Raw genomic sequence first — 19,845 nt, forward strand, 5'->3', positions numbered from 1 at the left:
TCACTAGTTCAAATTAAAGAGAATTTGCATTAAGTAAAAATCTCTGAAGTACGGTCTGTTCTATTCCACAAGAAGAGCTAAGTCAACATACAGATCAGTAATACAGAGCTATTCTGTAATAACAATAAGTATTGTTGGCTCTGTCAATACACTTGTATATTGCTGGTTTTGTCCCTGTAATCATGCCAAACGTGGAATTAAATGTTTACTCTGCCTATCACCACATCTCTTACTGCTCCATAAAGTGCAGCATGTTGGTTGTCAGAGCAGCCTTCAAGGTCCCCTAGTTCAGCCCCATGGCTGTGTCATGAGTTAGATTAGTTGGAACTGTGCTAAGGGGGGCGGGCAAGGGCTTGGATTACAATTCTATGCTCAAAGTGGTTCAGTGGTTTATATGTATTTATTAGAACGGAGAAAAAGCTTTGGGGGGGAGGAACCTATCATACACATGGAAGAAAAAGAAAAAAAATGCTGCTTGTGGAAGTAAGTGGGAGAGGATAACGGAGTTGAGAAACATGGTGAGTAAATCCCTGTAAACAGATTGCTTTTCTGGGCACAAAAACTGAGCTGTGCTGGATGTAGCTGGTGTTGGGGCAGTCTATCCGAAGCCAGTGCACTGATATAATCCTATGAAGGCAAATTGGGTTCTTTATATATTTTTTTACATTGAAAATTATTTTAATTTTAAGCAAGAAATAGCTTGCCTGCAATTTAGATGCAGTCTGTGATAAACTGTGCCTAGAAAGATGCAGAGCTGTTTTCAGACAGCAGCTAGGAGTGAGAAATCTCACAGGATAGCCACACAGAAACCATAGGAGCATGGGGCTGGAATAGAGTGGAGACTTTGTTGTGTTACAGCTCTCTCTGTTTCCCAGATGTTATTCCTGTGCTTTCCCCCTCTCTGTCTTTTGCAAACTCATAGAATTGGAGAGCTAGCTCTGCCCAGCAGAGGCTGGGCACCAGGATTTTGCTGTCACTTTTCCCTCCCTGTATCTAAAGTTAGTAGCCATAAAAGCTCAGAGAAGTTGTTGATTTTTCAGCCTGCTGGGACTTCAGGCTCTTAAGAATCACATGTCCCTCCACACACAAAATTAGTGTCTGTGCTTTGTGCTTTAGGGTCTGATTTGGTTTGAACCCAATTGGCTGGGTGCATTCATCCCCAATTCAGAAACAATATTGGGAACCTTAACCTTTTGCTGTTACCCCTTGTCATACTGAAGTCCTGCCAATAAAGAGTACTTCCAAGTACTGCTGATTGGCTTTTACCTGACTGCTTTGTAGTATGTGTGTGTGAATTTTGTAGCATTATTTCAGAATGTTGTTTTATGTTGTATGTGCATTGCTTTTAGGTAATGAACTATTATGCAAAGGTTTTATTTAGCAATGGTTGTGTTGTGTTTGTCTAGGTTTAGTAATTAAGGTGTTCTTTCTTATATTGTGTCCTTTGAGAGTCTGGAAGATTTGGTAGAACTGGTCTTCCCCTAGGTTTACTGATCTATGATGTGTTGTGACTTTACAGTTACAGGCTTGACCCCATGTCCAGGATCTTAGTTAAAGTGTCAGGTCACAGATGATGCAGGGAGCTCCTCTCCAACAAGGAATCAATAAAAACAAAACAAAACAACACAACACAGAGCAAGGATATTTTTGCATTGGAGATGTCAAGTGTCATGTAAAATCCAACCAATCAAGCACAGATATTCTCAGAATGAGGTAGCTGAACTGAGGCTGTATAGCTAACAGGAAGCAGCAAAACAGTAGCAGGCATCTCTTGCATCAGTACTAATGAAGTTTATTCTTAGAGAAGAGAACAGACCTCCCCTTCATGTGGGGACCATTTCAGCAAATTCTTTCCATGATACAAAGGATTCCACATTACATCTAATATATCTACCTCTTTCCAAGGAGGAAAAAAACCCCAAAATTGCTTGTGCAAAAAAAAAATCCTCACATACTTTTTGTGACTAGTTCTCTGAAGAGCACATGTGGTCACAGTACTACTTACCTGTCTCCAAAATCATGTGTGTGTCTATGCCACATGGCTGGGCAGACAGCCACAGTTCTCCAGTTCTACAAATCTGCATCTGTATCTGTCTGTATCTGCAGCTGAATAGATTCATGTATTTTAAGTTCAGATGGGGCCATTGAGCTCATCTACTTTGACCTCTTCTATATGATAGGACACAGAATTCCCCCTCAGTGATGTTCTGTAATTTATGCCTGTGCTGCACCATATGTTTTTTTTATAAAGATAATCAGTTCATCACATATCCTGGCTATTCCTTCCAGCTGTTAATTACTCTCACTTAAAACTTGCATCTTATTTCCTGCTTGAACTTCCCTGAGTTTAAGTTCTGACAACTGGATTGTGTTGTGCCTTTGTTAGATTAATCAGCCCACTGCTACCAGAAATCTTCTCTCCATGTAGGTATTTATAGAGTAGGATCAGGTTGCCTCAACTTCATTTTGTTTTATCTAAGTAGTTTGAGCTTTGTAGGTCTCACACCCTTGGGTGGGTTTCCCTAACCCTGAATCCTCCTTTAAGGTCTCTTCTGAACTGATTACATGAGTAAACATGAATCTTCACAAGCAGATCTTCTTAACAGTGGGCATCTGAGATGTCCTCAAACAGTGTCCAGAGTTCACAGCAGAGGTGTAGTTGAGAAAATATGAGTCCAACATGTGTCCCAGCCAAACCACTTGGATCATATGATCTGAAGACCAGGAAAATGGAAAGAGAGACAACAATAAAAAAGTCCCCAATAATATTCCACAATAAAAAGTAGCCAACAAGTGGTGGCCCTGGGGGACAGCAGAACATCAGGTTTGCATAAAGAAGGATAAAAATGTGGATCATTAATATAAATCACATTAACAAGGAAAGGGGAAAGGCTTTAAGGAGCAGTTTAGAAAGATGACAGTTGGAAAAATGAAGGGAAAAGGAAAGGGAACTCTAAAGTGGTGATGCTAAAAGTCATGCTGCAACAATGGTGCCCAACCTTTTTCCTCAGTGGGCTGGAGGGACAATGCCCTGCCTGTCCATGGGCTGGATCTGGCTGGTGGTTCTAATCTGGCATCTGGGGCAGGCGCAGCAGGCACGATCCAACTGCATAGTGGGGCAGGGGGCATTGTCTGGCCTTGGGGCAAGGCGGGGAGGAGGGGAGGGGACACAGCCTGGGCTCCAACCAGCTGTGTAGAGCTTTGGGTTTGGAAATTTAGCTGCTCTCCTGCTGGCAAATTTCCTGACCCATGGGGAGCCCCGCAGGCAAATACAGTAGCTCCATGGAATGCATTTGGCCTGCAGGCCAGAGGTTGAGCCCCCTGTGCTAAAAGATGCATCATGCAGCAATGGCAGCACTTGGGCTAGGGACAGGCATTCAAAAAGCCCGAGCCTGAATCAATTCAATCTTTGCAGGTTAGTCTAACCTGCAGGGAGTGAACGGGTTTGCAAGTGGATAGATGTCTGGCATGTGCCTGCAGTGGCTCGGGCCAGAAGCCCGGGGCCACTAGAGCAGTCCTTCCTCCTTCCCTTCCAACAGGGAAGCTGAGCTGAGGGGGAGTGTGGCCAGGACCCCGCAGACCTGAGTTATACTGAGGAGGTGTTTAACTCCCACCTCGGCCTGTAAGGTTCAGAGGGTGGGGGAAGAGGGAGCGTCTGCTGCGGTGTGAGGGGCAGGCAGGTAGGACAAGGAGGAAGAGGGGAGAGCTCTGCCCACTCCAGCAGCTCCCTGACAGCCAGGAGCAATCCCTGTACATGGGGCTGCCCGACTCCAGAGGGCAACATTTCCCCCTCGTCCCTCTCCTCCTCTGTCACAGGTTGGGGAGGGGGGCTCTGTTCGGTGCTGGGGGGCTCTTTCTTCTCCCCTTCCTACTGCTGCAGGAGTGGGGGAGGCACAGCAAGGCTGCTCGGCCCTGGAGGGGGACTCTTCCCCCTGCTTCTCCCCCACCACTGAGGGGTTGAGAGGGGGGCTCCATGCAATGCTGCCCAGCCCCACATGGGGACTCTTCCCCCATCCACCGCAGGGCACGGAGGGGGACTCTTTTCCATGCTGGGGGGTACTCTTCCCCCTCCTTCCCTCCCCCTGCCTCCAGCCCCACTGCCAAGGGGCAGGGAGAGGGGACTCTGTGCAGGCTGCCCGGTCCCGGCCCCGGCCCTGGAGGGGGACACTTCCTCCCTGCTGGGTGGGACAGCTCTGTTCAATGCTGTAGGGGGGAACTCCTCCCCCTACTCTTCCCCCTGTCCCCTGCCACCACGGGGTGGGGAGAGGCTCTTGCAGTGGTCCCTGGCCTGGCCTAGTTGTGGCGCAGGGAGAGGTTATAATGGAGCCGTAGCTGTCAGGGGTCACCCCAGCCCCATGGCCCAGCCCAGCCTGGCCTTGCTCAACCCCAGCTAAGCCAGCTTCTTGGTGGGGCTGGGCTGGGCCACGGGGGTGGGGGGCCAGTGCAGCTCAGTGATGGGGAGGTGAGCACAGCTGGGCTGCTTCCCTTGTCAGTGAGCACAGCACGGCATGCATGGCTGGCAGCTGGCTGGGCAGTGGCTTATCTGGGCCCTTTCAGAGGCACCGTGGGGGCTCAGCAAGCCTCTGGGAGGGGCAGCTGCCAGGCTCCGGGCCTGTGGAGCCTCTGAGCGGGCCTGGATAAGCTGCTGCCTGGCCAGCCGCTGGCTGCACATGCTGGTCTGCGCTCACTGATAGGGGAAGCAGCTGCCCAGCTGCACTCGCCTCCCAGTCACTGAGTGGCACCTGCCAGGGGTGACCTTGTCCCCACAGCCCGGCCCCACCAAGTGGCTGCCTTAGCCGGGGCTGAGCGAGGCCAGGCCGGGCCAGGCCGTGGGGTCAAGGTCACCCCCAGCAGCTGCAGCTCCATTACAGCCGCTCCCTGTGCCCCGCCTGGGCTGGGCCAGGGAACACCACAAAAGTTTCTCCTCCCCATCCTGCGGTTGTGGGGAGCAGGGAGGAGGAGGGGAAAGAGCTCCCCCCAGCACTGAACAGAGCCCCTCCCCCTGCCCCGTGATGGGGGGAGGAAGTGTCTCCCTTGGGCTGGACAGCCTGTACAGAGTCCCCCCTCCACACGCCTTGGGGGTGGAGATGGGGGAGAAGGAGGAGGGGGAAGAGTACCCCCAGCATGGAACAGAGCCCCCCTCCTTCCCCTGTGGGGGAGGGGAAGAGTCCCCATCTGGGACTGGGACTAGGACTGGGCAGCATCACATGGAGCCCCCCCCCCCCCCCCATGGCAGCGAGGGGGAAGACGAGAGCAGGGCTCTATGCAAGGCTGTCCAGCTTTACCCCAACCGTAGAGGGCGACTCTTTCCACTGCTCCTCCCTCCCCCCCACAGAGTGAGGGGGCTCTGTGCGGCACTACCCAGCCAGGCCATGGGGAGCAGCTGTAATAACCGCAGCCTCAGGGGGTGAAGAGAAGGGGAAGAGTTCCCCTCTGGGGCTGGGCAGCCTTGCATAGAGTCCCCACCTCCCAGCCCTGTGGCAGCTGGGGAGGAGGGTGAGGAGGAGGAGTAGTTCCCCTCCAGTGCCCCACAGAGCCCCCTTCCCCATCCTGGGGGGAAGAGTAGGAGGGGGAAGAGTCCCCCCCCAGCACAGAACAGAGATCCCCTCCCTGCCCCATGGGACAACCATCCTGGCATGGCCCTGTTAAGGTGAAGGGGGCAGGGAGAAGGATTAATACCTCCCTCCATCCCTTCTGGTCCCTTTAACCCTGCAGCCGGGGTCTGCCAGCCCCAGGGGCCACGGCTGCAGCTCCCTCCCCTCCGTCCCTGGCTGACAGGCAGACCCCAGCTGTGGTGGGGGAGGAGGGGAAGGAGGGAAGCAGGGGCGACGCTTAGAGGGTGCACACGGGTACACATGCAACCCCTGAGTGTGGTGGTGCACCCCCCTGCATAAAGGAGCTGCCGACACTGTTACCACTTGCCACCCTTCTGCTGACACCACCAGTGGTGTCTGTGGATGGTCCACCTGCGGGTGGCTGCCAACCCTTGGTCAGTGCTCGCCACCCCTGCCGGTGGTGTCTGCGGGAGCTTCGTCCTTACCACCGCCGGGCTCCCGCTGCTGCTGCTGCACTCCCGCCACCACTAGCACAGCCATGCCCCCCAGCTGCCAGGGGCACACACCGTTCATGGAGGGAAGAATTAATCACCTCCCTACCCATTTTGCCTTAACGAGGCCATGCTGTCCAGTGTCTCACCATGTCCCATCCCTACTCTGGCTAGAGAGCAAAGGGGAGAGGCCAGCCCAGCTCTGGAGTAGATCAGAGCCCCGCCCAGAGACCATGCCGGGATGCTGGGGGAATCAGGTTTATCTTAAACCAGCAAGGGGTCTGGGACAGATATTGCATGAACTGGTTTGACACAAATCAGTTAAGTTTGATACTACATTCAACCAGGTTTATCTCAAACTGGTTTCAGCCATTTTCAGACTGGTTAATGTGCACTGAATATCTGTTCTGTTACAAGTTTAAACCAGTTTCTGATCACCAGGGATCTCGGTTTTCCATTTCCCATGGAAAAATGCAGTAAGCCCTGGATTTTACCTTTAACAGGAGGCAAATGCAGATTTCTCGTTTTACCAGAGAAACCCATGGATTTTGCCATTTTGCAATGAGCTTCCTGTGGGTTGGCAGAGTTCCAGCCTACAGGGAGCTGGGAAGGAGGGGGAGGAAGGTGGTGAGACGGGGCACCACATGCATGGACATGCACATGGCCCCAGGCAGTCTGCAGAGCAGCTCCAGCAGGTGGGGGGGGAGAAGGGGATTGTGGCCCCTGTAGGGAGGAAGGGAGGGAGCTGGGCAGGGCTGGGGCTGCTGTCCAGTTGGGCAGTGCTTGGGGCCCGGGGCAACAATGTGCGGCTGCAGGGCCCCAGTGGGGAGCAGGACGGGGGCATGGGTGGCTTGTCTGGTGGAGGGGGAGGCCTGGCTCCTCATTGCCACACATACTCCTGGGGGACACGGGGGACCTGTGCCCCCCCAGACCTGTGCATGGGGCAGGTGCAGGCTGCGGGCTCCTGCCCTGCTTCCCTCCATGGAGAGTGAAGCCATGCAGAGAAGCTGCTCGCCACTGCGAGCTCCTCGCTTCCCTGGTGACGCACACCCTGCACATGCCCCTGCTTTGAGGGGTGTAACTCTGTGCTGCTGCTCTCTGCAGTCCCACACGCAGGAGGAGTGTCGCCAGGGCAGCATGAAGCTCATAGCGGCGAGCAGCTTCTCTACTCAGCTCCATTGCTTGCTGCTGCACCGGGTCATGCCCACGGGGATGTGGAGGCCCCAGGGGATCTCCTGTCCAGGATTTTCAAAAAGGGACAAGTGTTTTGGGACAGTCAAGACTTTCTGGAAAAAGGCACATTCCAAGGGAGTACCTCAGAATCACTGGATAGTCATTACTAGGTGCAGTGAAGAGGCGAGGTTACTATTGCAGGATCCTTGCCAAACAAATGTGTGTCCAGGATACCAGCTAGAACTCCAAAAAGTCTGTGGAGTGAATAGAAAACTGAAACATACTCATTACCTGGGCCTGTGTGAGAAATTGTACATCCTGGTGTGGAGGGGGGAGGAGTGGGGATGGAAGGGAAGAGCAATCAATCTGCCATTTTGGAAAAAGAAATAGAATTTTAGACATCTTAGAATTGTATTTCAATTCTAAGTTGAGTTCACCAGCTAATTTACACACATGCTACTTGCAATTACTATGCTAGTTATTATATTTTGATGTCTATAATAAAAGAACATTTTCATAATTTTGGGGCCTAGTACCCTGCTTCAAGTCCCGCTCGCTACTCGTTCCACATGTACTGGGTGGGTGGACATGTCCATGTGTGAGTGTGTGTGGGAGGAAGTGTCATGGTTTTTTAAGGCAGAAAGATCCATTGTGATCACTCAGTATGATCTCCTGCACAACATAAGCCAGAGAATGTTGCCTAGAGGTGCCTATAGTGGCAAAAACGTGCCTTCTCTGCTATGCGATTGACCCTATCGAACGCCACCACTTGTGGCTGAACTACAGTGCTCTTCCTAGGAAGCTGTCCAATTTTGTGCCTTTCTCACAGTTTGTCCATGAGACAATGTTGGCCATTGTAAGCTTCTCCAAAAGGTTTTACTCTGGCTCATCCCAAGCTAGAGTCTCACTGACCATGAGAAAGGGAAGGGTGGGTTGTCCAACACACTGAACCACTCCCTGAACTAACATTTAGATCAGTGATGAATCAGCTGCTACTCTTATGCAGGGAGAGGAAACTAAATGAAGCTGGTGAGGTGATGCAGTATTGCCAACTGTAATGAATCCATCACAAGTCTTGCAATTGTTAGCATTTTTAAGCCCCAACTTCTGGAGTCAGATGATTGTGAGCAGCTATAAGGTTGTACTTTTGCTGCTTCTGTTGGAGAAGTTCATTGCATAGGCAGGGGTTTCTTTACAGTCTTCTATTTTCCTGTTGCCCTGCCACTGCCAACAATCTCCCTATGCACCCCAGTCCAAGCCCCCTTCTATTCAAGAATTCCCTTCAACACCCTTTCTCCTCCTCATGCTGGGACTGTGTCCTCCAGTCTGGCTTCCTTCCCCCATACCAGGATTCCTACTCTACCCAACCTGAGAAGGAATCTGTGTGCCCCCACCCTATACCTGCCACCCTTGTTAGGTTTTTTTTTCTCTCAGGGAGGGAAATTCATTCAGGGAGTCCCCATTTTAAGTGTATTAGGAACCTGGGCAGAGCTGAGCTAGGGGTGTCTTATGTCAGGAGGCATTAATAGCTGCCACCCACTGATTCTTTGATCTATAGACATGTGTGGAGCTGGTGGAAGCTGTTGGCTCTACCAACCAATACCAGGTGTCCTGCATGTCCACAGTTCCCCATGCTGGTTTTCCAAGTCTTCCCTAAAACTAATCAGGTTCTGCTCACAGGTGCAAGTGTGCGCCTGGACATTATGAACACTCCAGAATTACTGCATTGAACCTAAACAAGTAGGCAGGGGAAGGCCGGCCAGTCCACTGAAGGGCTTCACTTTATTCAGCCAATAAACAAGTTCCTTGTGCTTGGAGCAGTGAAGAAAAGCTTGAAAATAGGATTGCAGCCACTCAGAAATTGTTCCTTTCTTCCCTTTTTCCTTTTTTTTGCCCTGTTGTTATAATTTAAAGGCTAGTCGCATGGATATATTTTTGAATTCCCAAAGTTGGTAAATCATGTCTGCTTAACCTGAGAGTCAGGCTCTGTGACTTGGGAAATCTTGATCAAAAAGTTTAAAATATGCTCATGAAAATAATATCTAGCTTCTCACCTGGGGAGTGGAGGGGGTGGGGTATCTGAGCAACAAAGAGCTATTTGGGCAGCTTGCAAACCGTCAGGCATCTTACATTGGGGTTAGTTTCCGCAGCCAGTGGAAAGCAGCCATTTCATTTGCCCTCCCTCCGTTTAATTGTTGCTTTTATTGTAGGCTTGTGTGCAGACAGCTTTATGCTGCCTATGTACCAGTATCCCAGAGGAAAAGCTTAGCTCTGACTGTCCCTGGGAGAGGGGAAGCTGCTTCCATTTGACAGGCCATGCTTCAGCAGATGTGCAGCACCCACCTGGGTCCTAAACTGGCAGGACTCATAAGGAAAGGATTTAAACCTAGACAGGGGAAGAGTAGCTTGCACCTCATTCAGATGTTTGTAGTTCATCTCTATGGGATACAAAGTGAGACAGTCCCTTTCCTCAGAGAGAACTTGCAGTAGGGCCACAGGGAAAGGAAAGCTCAGTACTTCATCCTATTTGAGTTTCCCTCATATTGTTCCAGTGCATGAGCAGCTGAGGTGTAGGAGGCACTGCATGTCTGGGTGCATCAGTACAGATACCTGTGATGACACTTTATACTGGAAACTAGAGTTCTAGTCAGGGCCTGTGACATAAATTTGGGGGCCTGGTACATTCTAGTAGAAGGGCCCCCCTACCTCTCATTTTGGAAATAGGAAATAGTGATCTGATTTTGAGGGACCCTTGAGCTTGGGAGCCCAATACAACTGTATCCTCATTCCCCTTCTCTCATAGATTCTGGTTGTAGTAGTCCTGGCTGAAGATCTTCTGGCAGAGTAGTTTTCCATTGAAGAAACATTTTATATTGATTTTTTTCCTCTGTCAAAAATGTCAATAATATGATCAAAATGTCCCATTTCAGTAAATGCAAAGTGTGTGAGTCATTTGCTATTTCTGAAAAACTTTTTTGGTAAATTTTGACTTTCCATTCAAATTGGTGGTGCAAAGAAATTGTGAAATCCTGAAATTTCCTACAGACCAGACGTCTGCATCTCACCATGCTTAAATGCATAGGTTGCAGGCTCCTAGACCTGAATTATACAGGAAGCCATATGCAAAACTGCTTGCATTGTAGGTGGGGATGCAGACAGGAGATACCCTATTTCAGGGAGGGCTCCAGGAAGGGAATATCTGCATTTCTCAGCTGGAAGGCCTTAAATGGTGACTTCTGCAAGGAATAGGAACCAGAGCAGAGCTGGGTGGGGTGGAGCCTCAACTGCAGAACAGACACTATGGCTAGGGACAGACATTGCACATAAATTGGTTTAAGTGATCAGAATGTGATTTAAACCTGTGTCAGAACATAAGTTCAGTGCACACAAACCCATTTCAAAATGGCTGAAACTGCTTTAAGATAAACCTGGTTGAATGTAGCATCAGACTCAACTGATTTGGGTCAAACCAGTTTATGCAATGTCTGTCCCAGACCCCATGCTGGTTAAAGTTAAACCAGAGTCCCCCAGCATTCCAGATGCTTTGCAGCCCTGGGCTGTGCTGTCTGCTCCAGAGAGCAGAGCGGGCCCCACCTCTCTGCTTCCTAGCCAGAGCTCCAGCAGAGACTGCAGGCACAGTAGGGTCTGTCTTGCTTCCCCCTGCCCCACCCCCCTCATTGCTTGCAGCGGGATCCCTCCCATCTCCCACAGCATGGACCCCAGCAACACAGACCCTAGGTATGTGGTATGCTAGCTAATGCTGAAAGGTGTCTGTGTGTGTGTCTCCAATTTCACTGGGACAGGCAGGCAAGTGTTTGCTATGGGCTTTTTGGAGCTAATCAACAGGTCAGTTGGTAATGTTCCTCCTTTCCTTCCTTGGAAAAAGCTGTTTAAGAAGAGTTTGAACTAATGAGAAAGGCTTTTGTTTTGTTGATGGGCTGATAAACACTGTGCTGGCTCCCTCACCTGTCAGGTTTGCAGACAATATGAAGAAGCAGGGAGAGGGAGATTGAAAAGCTCAGTATCATCAACCCACTCCCCCGCATCCCCCCCTCCCCTTTGCCTCAGAGTGCTAGCTGGGGGCTAGGGTCTGGTAACACTCTTGCCCCTTGAGCAGCAAGTGGGGAAAAGCCTGGGACTGTACAGGCAGGGTGGGAGTTTACACCCCTCCCTAATCAGAGCATCCTTCCAGGGCCACCTCCACCCTTAGTTCAGCACTATGGAAGGGAAGGGAGTGCTGCTCTGGTGCCCCCTGGCTTCCAGTCTGAGCCACTGCAGGCACATGCCTGAATTTCCTCAGATCAGAGGGAATGTCCATGCAGTTGCAAACTGTTTCAACCTAAGCAGGTTACATTCACCTGAAAAGATTGAATCAGTTCAGGCTCAGGCTTTCTGAATGTCTGTCCCTAGCCTATGTAACACGTGTCAGCCATGTTGCTTAAAGCAATGCTGGAAGGTGCTAGCATATCATGGCAATGATGAAAGGTAGGGTAGGGGGCACTTCAGAGAGAGACTTTGTCAGATGTAGGGATTCTAGGTAGAAATTAGGGAGCTTAACACAGTAGCCTAGATAAAACCACCCAAAGCAGCCTTAGTCAGACTCTTGCTTCCCTTCTGTTTCCAGGGCTATATAGTCTATTTCACTCTGTCTGATTTGAATCTTGGTTTCTAAATTAATAGAGAAAATTGCTGAAGAAAGGAGCTAATGCTGTGCTGTTATTTGGAGCATGCTTTCACCTTCCCTGGCCTGGTGGGGCAGTCCACCAGTTTATGAGTTTCTCTGGGTCCCTAGACATGTTTTTTGGAGGCTGAGCTAGAGACCAGGGTCATCCTCAGTGTGCTTGGTTGTAGATGTTTCAAGGCTCAGGTGGTGAATGAATGCACACACTGTACAGCTAGGAAAAAAAGCAGTGCTGTACCACCCATGATTTTCCTTACACTGCTGGCTGTGAGGTGGCAACCACTTTACCTCAGTTTGTACCTCAGATCTCATTGTATAGGTTACTACAGCAGGATGATACCTGCAGCCATAAACATGTAAATAAGCGTTATGCAAAAATAGGCACATTGGATTAGAATAAGAAAGGAAGTGTGGCATATGACTGTGCCAGATAGATATGTTGTATTTAAACAAGACAAAATTAGATCTCCTGCCTGCTGAGCCAGTCTGCAGCTACTTTCAAATGGCAAAATTTTAGGTTTATCTTTTTTTTTGCCATTCCAGTTCCAGTGGTGCATGTGTCATGGAGTTTGCAACAGATATTCCAGAAGCAGAGAAATCCCCATAGGGTGCTATGGAGCCGTCTGCAGCTTAGGAGGTGATGCAGAGTGCACTGGAAGATGGGGAGGAAGTACGGTCCAGCTGTAGCATTCTCCAGGTCTCCTTGTCTGATAGAAAATCTACTGAGGCTAAGTATAGACAGTCAAAAAGCCCAAGGCTTTTGCAGTCTTTGCAGGTTAATCTAAGCTGCATAGATTAAATTGAAACAGAAGTGAGCAGACGTTTACTTTTGATTCAGGAAATGCAGCCACATACCTGCAGTGGCTCTGGCCAGAAGCTGGGAGGCACTACAGCACACTCTCTGGCATGGAGCCAGTATGGGCTCTAAGTTTGTTTCCTCTTCCTGCTGCCCCCTAAGGTCCCTGAGATTCGTAGTCCAAAATCACAGCACCAGGACTCTGCAGGGTTATTTTTTGCTTCCTCTTCCTGCTTCTAGGTGCCTCTGGGATTTGTAGTCCACAGTCACAGCCAGCAGTAAGTTTGAGCGAGGGACAGGATGTTTAACCCCTCTCCTTGGCCCCAGACCCCAGCTGGGGTTTGCCTGCGGGGGGCAGTTCCCCTCCATGCAGAATAGGCTGAATCTCCAGCTGGGCTTGCTGCCCCCCTGATAATCCAGCCCTCACTGCTCCAGTTGGGGAGCAGAGAGGTGGGGCCAGCCCTGCTCTCTGGAGCAGACAGCCCAGCCCGGGGCTGCAAAACATGCTGGGGGACTCTGATTTAACTTTAACCAGGAAGGGTCTGGGCCAGAAGTTTCATAGATCAGTTTGACCCAAATCATTTAAGTCTGATACTACATTCAACCAGGTTTATCTTAAACCAGTTTCAGCCATTTTGAAACTGGTTTATGTGCACTGAGTTTCTGTTCTGTTACAGGTTTAAACCAGTTTCTGATCACTTAAACCGGTTTATGTGTAACTGCTGTTCCTAGCCTGAGTGTTGCTAGTGCAGGTTAGAGCAGCCCCTATGTTTTTACATGGCTGGTGAGAGGGTGAGGGACTAATAATTGACTCCTTAATGCTGTACTCCTCTACTTGCCCAGGTTAACATCTTTGTCCCAGTGTCCCCAGGGAGTTTATCCAGCAGTTGAGAGAAGATAGCACTTTTAGGTCCTGGAGTAATATAGAGTCGTGGCCACAAACTGGGCAAGTCTTACTGAATTTCTTTTCAAACATTTATGACCATCCTACACTGGAACAGCCTGGCCATCATAGAGGTTTGGGTACTTCCATAGTTGAATACCCAATTCAAATAGCCTTAAAGGGACAGAGGCGGCAATCCCTCAGTTTGAAGATGATCTCTACTACAGCTCAACGATGGGTCTTGAGGTGACTTAAGAGTCCAATCCTTGAGCCACACACCTGTCCTTGTAGTATTTCCTCTGGCCACCACAAGACCTCAGGCCATTAGTAAGCTGGGAGTAGAGCACTGTTTTGGGAGTCAAGAGTTGGGCATGTGCACATAAAGTGTGGTCCAGCAGAGTTGGTGCATGACGATCACCAGCTCAATGCTGGTAGTATTGGCTTTAGCAAGGATGCTGGTGTTTGTGTAGCAATCTTCCCATTTGATGTGGAGGATTTTCCAGAGGCATAACTTTCCAGGCTCATGAAATGATGAGAATAGGTCACTGCAGGCAACCTACATGTGTCACTACAGGGTTCCTGCCTTTAGATACATGCCAGAGTCAGTACCGTCTGTCCTCTCCTCCCTTTTTAGTATTCTCATCTGCCAGATCATGATGTAAACTCATTAGGGGAGGCTGCCTGGAAGGCAAGGCAAGCTTTAAAGAAACAGGCTCTTGTCTAGTTCAGAGTGCCCCATCCCCAGCCCACTTCTGCTTTAGCTGAGCCTTCTAGCTTAGGACCCACAGTCCAGGGCCGTTAGCACCTGGTTCAGCTTTGGGTCAGGCTTAGTGACTCCAGGTTCCCAAAACTCATGATATCCATCAAGTTGTACGCTAGTGGTCCTAGATCATACCCAGTCCTTATATATTGTCCACTCAGGTGAGCTTCCAGTTCAGGGTGGCCTGCAATCCCAATCCAGTCCTCCAAGGAACAAGATGAAGAGCCCAAAATGCCAGTGCCTGTCCCCGGGCAAAGCAATGTCCCACAAAGATTCAGCTTATCCTTGTGTGGCATGCTCCAAGTAGAAAGAAAACAAAACAGAAAAATGCATGGGTGCTTAGCTTGCTTCCCGTGTAGGTCTGCTGCCTATCTTCACTTGGCCTTCTTTCCAAGTACCCCTTGCTGCAGTCTGTACCCCTTGCCTATCTTCACTTGGCCTTCTTTCCAAGTACCCCTTGCTGTAGTCTTTGTGCCTCCCAGGGAAGGTTCTTCCCCCAGCAGCTCCTTCAGCTAGACTGCCCCTCTCTCATCTAAGGCTTGGGCTTATGTAGCAGACTCTGGGTCACCTGATCTGTCATTTCCCCTTCCTTATTGTCAGGCTCTGTCTAACCTGGACTCAGCAGCTATCTTGTTTTACATACTCAGGCTGTGTGCAAACTGCAGCAGCACCCAAAAGCCCACCAACTCAGACCCCGTGATAAAGGGAAAGTGAGAGAGCATATATGTGTAGAGGGAGAGATATGGAGGTGGGGTGGAGAATTGAGAAAGGGGGGGAAAGTGCCAACCTGGGGAAACAAACAGGAAGGGCTGCACCCAGACCAGCCAGGGTGAGGGTGGAGAATGAAGGTAGCAATGAGGAGGAGGGTAAGGTAGCAGTTGGAGCAGACCCTAAACCACCCAGTCTCCCTAGTAATGGGGTAGGGGCCCCATTACAGTCATCTATGTTTCACATCAATAGAGGATGATGACAGCATTGTAGAACTGGATCTTGGTGTCTTTCTGGAGATCATAGTGAATAAAGCTGAAGCACTTTCCCAAAGGACACATTTGCACACCAGATCCTGTGATGGATCTTCTCATCAATGTTCACTCTGAGAGAGGTGGCTACTGAGGTAGGGGAAGTGCTCAGCTACTTCCAAGGTCTTTCCCTCAATGGTAATTTGTGGAGTGGGGGGGGGGTCACATTCATGGCCTGGGGAAGGATAATAGAGCACTTTAATCTTCTTGATGTTGAGAGAGAGACCCAAAGTTTGGCAGGATTCTCCAAAAAGATGCATCATGGTTTGGAGTTTTTCTTTAGTATGCACAAGAATGGCACAGTCATTGGCAAACTGAAGGTCAAAGATGGTTCTTTTGAGTACTATGGTCTCCAAATGAAAATGTCCCAGGTTGAAGAGCCCTCCATCCATTTGGTATTCAATGTCAATTCCAGAAGGAAGGCAGTCCTTAATGAGAACCAAGATGACTGTCAAAAAATGAAAAACAATGCTGGGGTGATGACACATCCCTGGTTGACCCCAGTTTGGATGAGAAATTAATCTGTCTCCTATCTATTACATAGACTGGTTGCAGTCATCTGGTGATGGAGAAGCCTTTGGACCTTGGTGTACTTTTCAGGACATCCAGGACAGAAGTAGAGCAGCCACATAGAGTAGCAACCAAAATAAGTAGCTGCTTCTGAAAACTTCGCAGAACTAAGTTGTTTTATTAAGTTGTCTGGCACCTGGCAGAATTAAGTTGTTTTCATTAATATTCCAGTTCGGTCCTGGAGCTGCATTCTCTGCCCCCTCTGTTCTGCTGGCTGATCAAGCTATTGTGCCAATGAAGCAGATATTATTTTGCTGGATCCAACTTAACAGTACTGTGAGCAACCATGAGGTGAACCATGATAGTCCCTTACCCACAAAGCCCTGTCCCTGGAGTGGAGTTAGGGGTACCACAAGAGAGCACCAGCCTCAAGAAAAGGAGAAGGTGGGAATTTGTCAGTCTTCATAAATGTGCATTATAATCTAGGCTGAAGACTGGCTGCTGTTCTTTTGGTTCTCCTTCCCTCATCTTTATGACACATGGCAGGACTGGATACAGCCACACAATGAAAATAAAACCTGAACTCCTGCCTCTACCAAAGTCATGGCAAAACAACCTTTGACTTCAGTGGGTCACAGTTTCATGCAGCAGCAATGAGGCCTTCCCAGAATGTGTATGGAGGGATAGGGGACAGTGCTTCCCAGAGTATGTGTGGGGGAGGGAGAGACAGAGAGAGAGGGAGGCTTTACTTCTCATCAATCTGTGTGAAAGTGCTAGCATTTCTCTTATGATAGTCCCCCACTCTGAGTAGAGACTTGCACAAATGCTGTGTAGAGTGCTGTGGATTGGCGTGGACTGGAAATAATCACTGAGTATTAAAAAGGATGGTGCAGGACTTTGAGTGCCAGCCCAGGTCTGACACACAGATTCCCTATGTGACCTTGGGTGAGTCCACATCACTTAGTGCCCCAGTTCCCCAGTTGTAAAATGGGGCAGGTCATTGGGATGCTATGTGGATAATGGTGAGGCACTTGGAGAGTACTGTGACAGGTGGCGCATGAATACCTGACATGTAAGATGTGATGTGTAGATAAAGGTGCTTCCTTTCTTTTGTGCTTGGGAAGCTGATCTCCCTTCTCCTTTTGCTGACTTGGCAGGGCCCAGGCTGTTATTCTAGATAGTTCACATGGGGCAGTTGGTAGTGAAGTAAAATAATGCAGTTTGCTCAGGAAGTCAGGCTACTGCCCTGGGTGGGAGCACAGGAAACGCCTGAATGTACAAGGATCTGTCCCTGATCCTCTTTTCCGTAAGGCAGGGGACGTGTTGGGTGTTGGTGTTCCCAAACTCAAACAGGGTCACACAGCACTACTGTCCTCCACCGGAGTGCGAGTCTGTTGCAGCACTCTGGCAGACACTGGTGTTCCCCTTCCCACAAGCTCAGGTAGCACCTTCAGGCTGGCAGAAGCAGAGGTTGGGTTTGAACAGAAAATGTAATCTTGCTATTATCCTCCGGTTACATTTCTTCTGGGGTGGGAAGGAAGTGAGAATGGGAATCACAAAGAGTTTTAAGTATCAGGTATCCTCGTTCTTTGTTCTTTGGTGCCAAAGGAATGAGTGAATTGCTGGATGGTAGACATATAATGCATAGAAAGGTTTAATCCAGTACACATGGAGCAAGGCTAAAAACATTCCCCTTAACATGTTGAGAATAACTATGAATGTGTCGGTATAAAGCAGTGGACTTAACTTTGCCTATTAAGTTTAATTTATTAATCTGGTGCTCAGGAGAACAGCAGTAAGTCAAAAATTGGACAGATGACATCCCCATTTGTTTATTTAACTGTTTGCTGATGAGCCTTATTCCAACTAGCAGCATTACCTGCTCTTTGAGTTCTGGGCTCCCTGTGAAGCTTTGCTGATAAAGATTAATGTATCATCCCTCTGATCTCCAGACCCAGGCAAGGATGTTGGACAGCCAGTATGTGTAAGCTGTGTAACAGTAGTTTTGTATGCAAAGTTGCAAGATTTGGCATGGTGCTCTTATTTATTAATGGATGGGAATGTAAGCATATCATGGTAGGAGGGCATTTCCTTTCCAAAGGAATGGTGAAGCATTTCATTTCCAAAGTAGCACCCTTCACTAGCAGAGTCTGTTGGGGAGCATTTATCTAGTTTCCCAACTTCTCCCCCCAACCCTAGGTCCACTGTTGACAAAATAAGCCCCAACAGCTTGTTCCAGTTCAGCCACCCAGAGAGCAGCAGTCAGGCAGAACAGTCAACTTGGATTGGCCCTGAATACACACCCCCGGGCCACGTGTAGTCTTTGTCTCAGAAGAGTCTGAGAATGGTGCTGTTAAGTATATGTGTGGAGGGAGGAAGGAGGACAGTCAGGTCTGCTTCAGGCCACTACCACACCATCTACTTTGCCTAATTGCTGGGCTCAGGTGCATCCTAGCAGGAGTGGGTGGCCACAGCTTATTTTGTTAGTGGCAGGCCCAGGGAGGAGGAAAGCCATATAGACATGCTCTTAATGGCTTAGGCTTTCTGACAGAATCGTTTCTTTGGTGCAGAATTCATGCCTCAGCCTTACAGGACACATCTACCCAACAATGAAACAACAATATTGCCTGGTTTCAAAGCATCATATTGTAAAGTTAACCCATACTTGTCCAGGTTTGGTCTTGGCTCTGCAGGTTTATTTTACTCCGAGCCCAAACCAAGCATTCTCTGAACCCAACCAGGAGTCGCGTGAAGGTCTCTGTTTTGCTGCTAAGAAATCATCCTGAGTAGAAAATAATGAGTCAGGCTCTTCCAGGGAGACCTTCATAAAAGACTGCACTGTGATCATTAGCCCGCCCCTAGGTGACTCTGGAGGCAGGGTTTATATGAGGGTTGGAGGTGGGAAAGCAACTCAGCCCAGCCGTTTCCTTGAGTTCTAACTTGTATCCTGAGGTCGGCTTGGAGACCAGACCCTAAGCAGGCAGAATGTATTTATGCGTGGCCTTTGAATTGGGAGTGCAGAGTGAGAAATCTCCGTGTACCCTTCTGTCTCATAGCTGTGCCAGAGTAGGAATAATCTAGTCTAAGGTCTGTCATGCACCCTGTCATATCCATGTGCCAAAGGCAAGGTATATTTACACCTTGTAGAACAGAGATTTTCAACCATTTTAAACTCAAGGCACCCCTCTTAGACTCAAGGCACACACCAGAATACCAGATTTTTGTTTTCTCTCAGTGTTTGACTACAGAAAAATATCAGGGTGATTCTTTTATTGCAGAGAACTCAGAAAGACCACAACAGGTTCAAATGTTTTTAATGCTATGGATTCCTATTCAAAATATTTGGGTTTATCTTGTGAATCATGGTTGCATACCAGACACTGCTAGCATTTTGTGGCACTTTGCAACACCCTTGAAAAATGTTCAAGGCACCCTAGGGTGCTGCAGCACTCTGGTTGAGAATCACTGTTATAGACCTACTAAATCAGTCTCTAGTTTATAAGATGCAACTCTACCTTGCCTTCTGCCTGACTTCTGACTAATATAACTACCTACCTGTCTGTATCCATGGGCTGCCACTGTGGTACTGACTATGCTCCAGCCTTCAGACATGATTTTTTTCTAAGTAACTACTGAAAGGACAAACACTGAGCAGGTGCATATGGGAGTGAATGGTATGGCTTTGTTGCTATCACTTCTTGGCCTTGATCAAGAAGATCAACAGAGGTGGCTTTAGGGGTGGCAACTGCCCAGGGTGCCATGTTCAGGGGGGTGCCAAATGCACATGCACACACATGTATTAGCAGCTTGTGCTCACAGCAGTGCCCTCTCCCACCCCACCCCAGCCAATCCCCGCCCTAGCCCGGCCCAGGCCACCTGTGCCTCCAGTTGCTGCTCAGGAGGAGCAGGGCTGGGCAGTACTAGTGGCAGCAGTAGTACCTACCTGCCCACTTGACAATACAAGTTTTCCCTAAAAC

The 19,845-nt window shown here is 49.1% G+C and overlaps 1 protein-coding gene across 3 annotated transcripts in view; it reads left to right on the forward strand.

The window, feature by feature from the left end:
- Positions 1-345: 345 nt before the first annotated feature.
- The window catches only part of PLEKHG4 (pleckstrin homology and RhoGEF domain containing G4), a 185,386-nt gene continuing 165,886 nt past the window's right edge, over positions 346-19,845 (forward strand). For all 3 annotated transcript variants that reach the window (XM_019490982.2, XM_019490984.2, XM_014595358.3), the window contains exon 1: positions 346-518. In XM_019490982.2, coding sequence (XP_019346527.2) covers positions 516-518 — 3 coding nt within the window. In that variant the 5' untranslated portion in view covers positions 346-515. The remainder of the gene's footprint in view (positions 519-19,845) is intronic.

This window comes from Alligator mississippiensis, chromosome 10 (genome assembly GCF_030867095.1).
Source record: "Alligator mississippiensis isolate rAllMis1 chromosome 10, rAllMis1, whole genome shotgun sequence".
Lineage (NCBI taxonomy): Eukaryota > Metazoa > Chordata > Crocodylia > Alligatoridae > Alligator > Alligator mississippiensis.